This window comes from Glandiceps talaboti, chromosome 6 (genome assembly GCF_964340395.1).
Source record: "Glandiceps talaboti chromosome 6, keGlaTala1.1, whole genome shotgun sequence".
NCBI lineage: Eukaryota > Metazoa > Hemichordata > Enteropneusta > Spengelidae > Glandiceps > Glandiceps talaboti.
This window is the reverse complement of record NC_135554.1, coordinates 27,931,553-27,940,804: the sequence shown is the minus strand read 5'-3', so window position 1 is coordinate 27,940,804 and position 9,252 is coordinate 27,931,553. Positions and strand designations below refer to the sequence as shown.

At 36.8% G+C, this 9,252-nt stretch overlaps 1 protein-coding gene across 1 annotated transcript; it reads left to right on the top strand.

The window, feature by feature from the left end:
- Positions 1-680: 680 nt before the first annotated feature.
- On the top strand, positions 681-8,274 carry LOC144436365 (uncharacterized). The gene is made up of 4 exons (XM_078125149.1): positions 681-774; positions 4,326-4,661; positions 5,973-6,074; positions 6,789-8,274. The coding sequence occupies exons 1-4, from the start codon at positions 766-768 to the stop codon at positions 7,074-7,076; spliced, it is 735 nt and encodes a 244-aa protein (XP_077981275.1). The 5' UTR covers positions 681-765; the 3' UTR covers positions 7,077-8,274.
- Positions 8,275-9,252: the final 978 nt, after the last annotated feature.

Genomic DNA, 9,252 nt, shown 5'->3' with positions numbered 1-9,252 from the left:
TTTAGTTTTAATAAATTATTGGCATATTTTTGTAGGCCACTAAAAAGGAAAAAATAGTTTCTCGTCAGGAAATGTTGTCTAAAGTGGTACGACGATGCGCTTATTTTTTTTACATTCTCAACAAATGTCTCAGTACATGTTGTGGTTGGCCAGGAGATCACTAACAGCAATGAGCAAATAGCAATCAATGAGAAAAAATAACTGATTACATATGTTCTGTTGTATTCCGACAATTGTCCGTAGGAACGACAATCTCAAAACTTTGCCCTTACGGAAGACATTCAGTTTACATCTGGTATTGTCATGTAGTTATCAGGCGCTCACAGAACAAAAAAAAGAACAAATGACGATAAAAGTAGAAGGTAATAAATAAATCGTGCCGAGTTCACTACATCAGACTTTAATCAGATTGATAATTGTGATTGTCCGGCTATTGTTACTTGGAACAAACAAGTGTACATGATTTGAATTTAAAAATAAATGACCAGAACTTATGTCATGTTATACAGGGTGTACTGAATTGGTTGGCTGCATCTCAACAATATCCTTAACAGACAATTTATTTCCAGGTTTGGCAGTTTTTCTTTGTGTGCACCTAGGCACCCTATTGGCTGATCGACCTCATTTTTGGCTTGTTTGCCTAGAGCTGTTGGAACCATTCACATTGAATATTACTATCCACGCAACCTAGCCCACGCCACATACTAAGTTTCTGTCCACTGACAGCCAGGGTATAGTTGTACGGACAATCAAATTAAGAAAGATATGAACATGGTAAGTGTGACAAATTTAAGAAACATTTTTACTTTTAACTATCCTGTCATTTATTAAGGCTAAATTGGAAAAGATCAAGATCAAGTCTATTAGGTATTGTAATTATTTTGTTGGTCTACTTTGCCTACACTAATATAAACTTGGACATGGAGACAATTGTTACAGTTATATCTTACAACTCGAAACAATACAGGAGTTTTTCTTGTTTTAAAACTGGTTGTGGTGTTGAGTCTATTTCCCCGGGGTTGCTTTTAGACTATGGTCAACGTGACATGAATAGTTAATGCTCGCCTTCAGCCTTCATGTCGTTATTATCCTGGTAAAGCGTTATAGATATATCCACAGTATATCTAATAGTTATCAAGGCTCTGTGGTCCGTGTATGTCAATAACAGTCTGCTGACTGATTGAATCTTTATTCTAGAAATACGTTAATATTCACCATCGTTAAGTAAATGAGACTTATCAAAGTAACACACCTAGTAGGTATTCTGACCTTATGAACTCTCCAGTTGATATGAAGTTGTGAGCCTCTACAGCTTTGCTACATTATCAAAAGGAACTACGTTATATTCCATCTGATTCCATGCCACTACCCTTTAGTACAAGTTAAATTTCTTGTGCACTTCATAACACAGGTAACGAAAGTTAACTCACAGTGACAGACGGAGGGGTGCCTATCTTACGAAAGCCAACAGGGGACTTCCAACTTCCAACTTCCAACTTCCAACTACGTGTGTATGTTTTAAGTTATACCTAATAGGCCAGGATGTCAATTCTTGATTTATACCAAATGCGGTAATTGGAAGTCAGAAGTCACCTGTCGGCTTTTGTACTATCTTAAGTAGGCCTAGAATGCAAAATATCTCATCGAATAACAATTAGTTTAATTCATGTTAATATGAACAGTCAAACAACTTACAAGTTTGTTACAAATTATATGTATAGAACGTCGATTGTTTAATATTTCAATTTCAATAAATGAATATTCCAATTCCTAAAAATTATTGATTACAAACGATAAGGTTCTAAATGACATTTTTCTTTACCTATTATGGGGGTGGCGGTTTCGGTGCAGTGTCGTGAGTGCGTCCCCCTGTAACGAGAAAACTGCTGACTAATAGAAATAGGTGATTGCAAGGCATGCCCCAGTATGTTATTTCGCTGCACATGAAAACCCAAATCGACTATTGGCGGTTGAAACAAAGAATTGACTTGAACAACCTGATTGTGTACTGTAAGAAACGCACTTAGAACTTCACTATATTCTATACTGTAAGGAACAGACTTAGAACCTCTATATTGTGTACTGTAAGGAACAGAGGTAGAACCTCTCTCTATATTGTGTACTGTGAGGAACAGACTTAGAACCTCTATATTGTGTACTGTGAGGAACAGACTTAGAACCTCTCTATATTGTGTACTGTAAGGAAAAGACTTAGAACCTCTCTATATTGTGTACTGTAAAGAACAGACTTAGAACCTCTCTATATTGTGTACTGTGAGGAACAGACTTAGAACCTCTATATTGTGTACTGTAAAGAACAGACTTAGAGCCTCTATATTGTGTACTGTAAGGAAAAGACTAAGAACCTCTCTCCATATTGTGTACTGTAAGGAACAGACTTAGAACCTCTCTATATTGTGTACTGTAAAGAACAGACTTAGAACCTCTCTATATTGTGTACTGTAAAGAACAGACTTAGAACCTCTATATTGTGTACTGTAAGGAAAAGACTTAGAACCTCTCTATATTGTGTACTGTAAGGAACAGACTTAGAACCTCTCTCTATATTGTGTACTGTGAGGAACAGACTTAGAACCTCTCTCCATATTGTGTACTTTAAGGAACAGAGTTAGAACCTCTCTATATTGTGTACTGTAAGGAAAAGACTAAGAACCTCTCTATATTGTGTACTGTAAGGAAAAGACTAAGAACCTCTCTATATTGTGTACTGTAAGGAAAAGACTTAGAACCTCTCTATATTGTGTACTGTAAAGAACAGACTTATAACCTCTCTCTATATTGTGTACTGTGAGGAACAGACTTAGAACCTCTCCATATTGTGTACTGTAAAGAACAGACTTAGAACCTCTCCATATTGTGTAATGTAAGGAACAGACTTAGAACCTCTCTATATTGTGTACTGTAAGGAACAGACTTAGAACCTCTCCATATTGTGTACTGTAAAGAACAGACTTAGAACCTCTCCATATTGTGTAATGTAAGGAACAGACTTAGAACCTCTCTATATTGTGTAATGTAAGGAACAGACTTATAACCTCTCTATATTGTGTAATGTAAGGAACAGACTAAGAACCTCTCTCTATATTGTGTACTGTAAAGAACAGACTTAGAACCTCTCCATATTGTGTACTGTAAGGAACAGACTTATAACCTCTCTCTATATTGTGTACTGTGAGGAACAGACTTATAACCTCTCTATATTGTGTAATGTAAGGAACAGACTTAGAACCTCTCTACATATTGTGTACTGTAAGGAACAGACTTAGAACCTCTCTACATATTGTGTACTATAGATAACTTTATTTAGAACCACAATACGAAATCTCGCGATCGTTGAGTATAGCTCAAATGTGATCTTACATTCCGTGGGTGAAAATAGGTAGAAGCCAATAAAAGAGTAGAGTACACCTACAACTTCAAACTGTTTACTGGATGGCTTCGACAAATAAAGTCAGACACTTTGATAGTTATGGAAATGGGGCAACATTCTTATAGAGTTATGTCAAAGAAGGAATGCCATTTATATTGGAACAAACACAGTTCCCCAATTTACCCATGATGTATATATGCTCGTTAAATAGACCCCTTTGGGGAAATGACTTGTATTGTTTCCATACATACACTAATCATAACTATGAGAAACCATGACAATTACAAAGTATCTCACTGTTTGCTAATATGTATGAGGAGGTATGGCAGGTATAGAAATATGTTATATGTCGTATTTGGGGTGATCTGCCACCGTCTGAGTCAGCGAAAAATAAGACAACCACACCTTGCTTTGTTCGAGCAAAAAACCTGGTCAGAGGTCTTTAACCTTATTTTAGGATTGTATCACTCAGGTCAGTTCGTCCTCAACAAAACACCCTCGTGTAAATAAATTGATTGATAGATTGGGGTGGAGTTGGCGAAATTCGGTGTAGACGACAAACACAAAGATAACCTTCTACAGAGTTATAGGTATCATAAAACAAGAGAAATAGAAGACGAATATATTGCTAATTGTCCTTTGCATGGGAAAATCCATTTTGTGTATAGTGTATAACTTCAAATTGAACTTCAAACTTGCCTGAATTGCACGTTCATATTCGTAACAGTGCATTAATTGCTATAAAACTTCTATTGCTCTCCAAGGAACCTTGAGAAGAGTTAACAGACGAAGCGCATAAAAATAGTAAATGGCATGTGACCATATTTCGACCAATCACGCATCAGTTCACTTATGCGTTGTATTACAGACATATATGAACACTGGTTATTATTTGGTAAACACTGACATATTTACATATTTATCACATTTCTAGGTGACAACCAGAATCATCGTTGTACTGTGCCTGTTTATGTTCATCCAAATAAGCACGGCCATCAACCGAAACTACAACGGGGTAAATTTCGATGAACCCCAAAACCTTGTTAGTTGTATCAACTGTAACATCTCATGGGATAGCCGTTTACATGAGTACATCGACTGTGTTCCTCTTGATGACTGCCCAGTGAGTGTAGATGATGGCATTCTTGAGGCACATGATGATAATGCAGTGTTTTACAATGCAACGTGGTTGAGCGTGAGGAAAAGGGTGGACGAAGGTGCCCACTTCATCATTGTACCACAAGAAGACTTCAACGAGGATTACGAAGTGGTAAATAACATGTAATTTCGACTTACTTTTGTCTGATGTACATGACAGAGCATTTAATTTACTTTTTCCCAGCATAGTTACTTATTGTTGGACCATTTAGTGTCAGCGTTTTGGTTCTTGTCTGTGAGCAATTACATGTCATACATTGCTCATTGAACTGACATGGAACAGCAAAACCCGAAATTTATGTTTCTTTTAGTTGTAACACTAAAATTATTTATTTTGTTACAGTATTGAAAATAATGCAAAACTAGTAAATGTTCAATTACAATGTTACTTGCTTTACATCATAAGTACATGTTTGACATGTCTGGACAGTTTACCCTATATTATCATACGGTGATCTTATAGACATTTTGCTCACAACAAACTACATATTATAATTATGCTAAACATTGTGAAAGACAAAAGTTGTAAGTACTTTTAAATAAAAATTATGTCCACTGTGGAGTTATGGTGGGTAAATGGTTAGGCCTGGAATCTACAGGTTGCAAGTTCGAGCCCCGTCGCTGCCATTGAATGGCTAAAGTCCTTGTGCAAGATTAAAACCACGATTGTACCACATCCACCGCAGCTGTATAATTGGGGACTTGGTAGGATAGAGGTTGTAATGTGACGGTTTTACTCCTATGCGCTTATAAAGGCTGCAATGGATTGTATGCTCGCCAGGGAGTTGATGAAGTATAAAGGGCCGTTGTGCTGCTATAGATCCAAGCCAGGGTAATAATCGTAAAGTGCTTTGAGCACAGTCTGGGAACGCGCTATACAATTATAGAACCAATCGTTGTAGCATTTTTCTCATGATTATGAGCATTATCTTCATTGCATTCATCTTCATTAATTATGTTAATGTTTAGTTTAACCGCTTGATATTTTTGCAATATGCATCACCATTTCACAGTTGCTATAGGCGTGGTCATGTTGCTAGGCATATGTGCATTCCCCTTTTGGACGTTTATCAACTTGCCTAACCAACCCTATTGTATCATTGGAATATACGTCATCATTTGGCTGTTGCTATGGGTGTGGTCTTGTTCCTAGGCATATTTGCATATATATTTTCTGAATGTTTATCGACTTACCTATTAATCCCTGTCGTTCTCTTTGTTATATATCATATATAAAAGACAAACGTTGTAAGTACTTTTAAATATACACTCTGTCCACTGGGGAGTCATGATGAGTAAATGTAAGTACTTGTAAGTACACAGTATGTCCACTGGAGTCATAATATGTAAATGTTTTAAGTACTTTTAAGTTCACGGTTGGTCACTTTCGAATCCATATATATATAAATATATGTAATTACAGGGTAATGGTACTGGAAGTGAAGATATTCTAGGCTGTTTTTTGTGCATGGCTGTATATGTTGAATTCAATGGAAAGAAGGACATAATATACAATTATTGCAAGGTAAACATTAATGTCTTCCTTTTTCAAGAAAGTCGGGGCTTCGGATAACTCCTGTGATAGGACAATAGTTCATAGTAATGCCATTATTACTGGTCTATACAGTCTCTCTGTTTCTTTACCTTAGACAGATAGACAGACAAACAGACAGACAGACAGACAGACAGACAGACAGACAGACAGACAGACAGACAGACAGACAAATATATAGACAGACATATAGACATATAGATAGATAGATAGATAGATAGATAGATAGATAGATAGATAGATAGATAGATAGATAGATAGATAGATAGATAGATAGATAGATAGATAGATAGATGGATGGATGGATGGCTGAATGGATGGATGGATGGATGGATGGATGGATGGATACTGATGAGTAGATGAACAGGTTGAACAGTTTCAAGTCTGCCTTACTTCCAGCCCCATTGTTGTCAGCAACGTGTCGATGTGACTAGCACAGCTTTACCATGTTGCCTATGAAAACAGTCAACAAATGTAGCGTATAAGTCAGAACAAATATATATACTACAACATATTCTTAAATATTTAAACACACACACACAGATATATATATATATATATATATATATATATATATATATATATATATATATATATATATATATATATATATATATATATATATATATATATATATATATATATATATATATATATGCAATGTATTCATATGCCTCATTCTTTCAGGATGATGACTGTTCCAAATATCCCCAGTATAGTGGACAGTTCTCGTGGGAACCGGTCAGAGAGATTAATGAGGACACCAAAAATATGCTGTGTACCTTCATGACTATACCGGGTATTGAGCCAACAACAACCCATGGCCACTGTTGGTATGACTGGTACAACTCACCGATTCGTGGTCATATTCTTTCATCAGGACCCTTTCTGTCGTCAGCATCAAAGGTCGCTCCTGGTCATACCTTACTCTTTGCAACCATCGGCTTTATTTATTCCATGTTTATATACATTTAATAGACACCTGCTGGGGACATGCGTCACACTCACGCCGGGTAGACCTCGCAAGGATTAGCAGGATATCCGTAGGGTTTCTCTGAAAATATTGTGGCTCAGCTCGGGCGACCAGCAACTGACGTACCTCACTCTGTCATGTCTCGGGTTTATCCTTAACAATAGTTATAAAACACGTCTTATTTTATTATCAAATGATAACTATTGGCTAATATACCAAAATTACATCACCTCGTATAATACACAACACAGTTGTGATGGTAAATCCCAAACATGTACCCTAGCACCGTCCAAATATAATCTTATTTTTGTAATAATTCTACTGTGTTAATTCTTGACCTTGACCTAGATATTAATAAGTATGTGTCACTTTTGACCTTAGTTATAGTATTATAGTATTAGAATTAGCTCATCAGTGTACCCTCTAAGTGTTTTGAGACTGGGCATCTTAAGGAGAAAGAAAACAAAACGGAAAGGGTAACATGGCGGCCACAGTTGCGGGGTGGAGGTGTTTCATAGGGGGTATCCTTCCTGCCGAAGACGGAAGTAGCATTATACGTTTATTTGCAATATGAAGCTAACACTTATTACCTGCTCTTGGATGCTGAATAGAGAGAAATAAAACTCTATGGAAACATTTCATTTTATCATTAATTATACTTTATTTGTATATATATGTTCTGTTTTGTTCTTGATGTTTGGATATAAGGTTGCACAAAACATGAAATTCGACTGCGAGAGCAGACGGAGAGCACGCGCAAATAGCGCCCAAATAAGACTTAGCGGGAGCAAAGTAACTCATTGTTATTCATGATGTCATGCACTCTTTTATAATTAGTTACGTTATATAATGGTAGTTTTTGCAAGAAGTTGAAGAAATGTGAAGTGTTAGTTTTTCTAGTTCTTCAATAAACGTTATTATGACCACTCGAATCAGGAGCAGTCGGCGTTGAAGTCGTAGTTACTGCAATCTGCTACACCTGTCAGTCACTAAATTTGGTACTGTAATGATTTAAAGGCGCAAATTTAAAAGAAGTATGGTTAACCAGATTACCAAGCTGCGAAGTGCAAACAGTTTGAAATCTGGGAGCTTTGACCAAACGAGAAACTAACAATACTCACTGTCGCAGTTTTCGGACAGACTCTGTTTTGGGGCAGATATCGAGTCGTCCTCACTGTTTTCTCCGGAACTGTCAAATTGTCATGCTCAAGCATTCGTACGAAAGATCAGGCGATACTAAAGTTTGATCCAACACTAATTTTGTGATATCAGTTTTGAGAGCACTAATTTCAGAGATCACAAAGTTACCGTACGTAACAACAACACTGACGCATCGTAGTTGTCAGTGTTTTCGCTAAAGCAAAATATGCGGAGATGTTTCAAAATCACGTGAATATCATTTCGCTCTTATTTAAATCTACAAATATCTCATTCATAGTTTTCTCCCAGTGCCCAGTTCAAACTAGGTGACATCTTCCATAAAATATTTGTGTGTTTTTAAACGAAAATACCGTACGTATCTAGTATAGAGCAAAGAAGTGTCTTAGAACAGTGTTCACGTTTGCGCGCCCAAGACATAGACTGCCCTTAATCGGTGCCATGAATGAACTGTGATCGAATCCCGGGGTCGAATTCGGTAGTAGGACAGTGTTCATGATAATTCCTTTGCAAAAACAATCAACTTAAGTGTAACGGTGATTAAAATACCACGATACCAATGTTTTTGACAAATATTTAAATATTCAAAATATTGAAATTAAACGGCTTGGCGAAATTCATAATTTACGTGACAAATACGTAAATCGGCGTTGAAGTTGGTGTCCGATTACCAATACTGTCGTCCGATTACTAATACTGCCGTCCGATTACCAATACTGTCGTCCGATTACTAATACTGTCGTCCGATTACTAATACTGTCGTCCGATTACTAATACTGTCGTCCGATTACTAATACTGTCGTCCGATTACTAATACTGTCGTCCGATTACCAATACTGTCGTCCGATTACTAATACTGTCGTCCGATTACTAATACTGTCGTCCGATTACCAATACTGTCGTCCGATTACCAATACTGTCGTCCGATTACTAATACTGTCGTCCGATTACCAATACTGTCGTCCGATTACCAATACTGTCGTCCGATTACTAATACTGTCGTCCGATTACCAATACTGT

Coding starts and splice junctions, on each gene's coding strand:
- LOC144436365 (XM_078125149.1), top strand. Junction 4,662..5,972: donor TCAACGAGGATTACGAAGTG/GTAAATAACATG, acceptor ATGTAATTACAG/GGTAATGGTACTGGAAGTGA. Junction 6,075..6,788: donor TAATATACAATTATTGCAAG/GTAAACATTAAT, acceptor TCATTCTTTCAG/GATGATGACTGTTCCAAATA.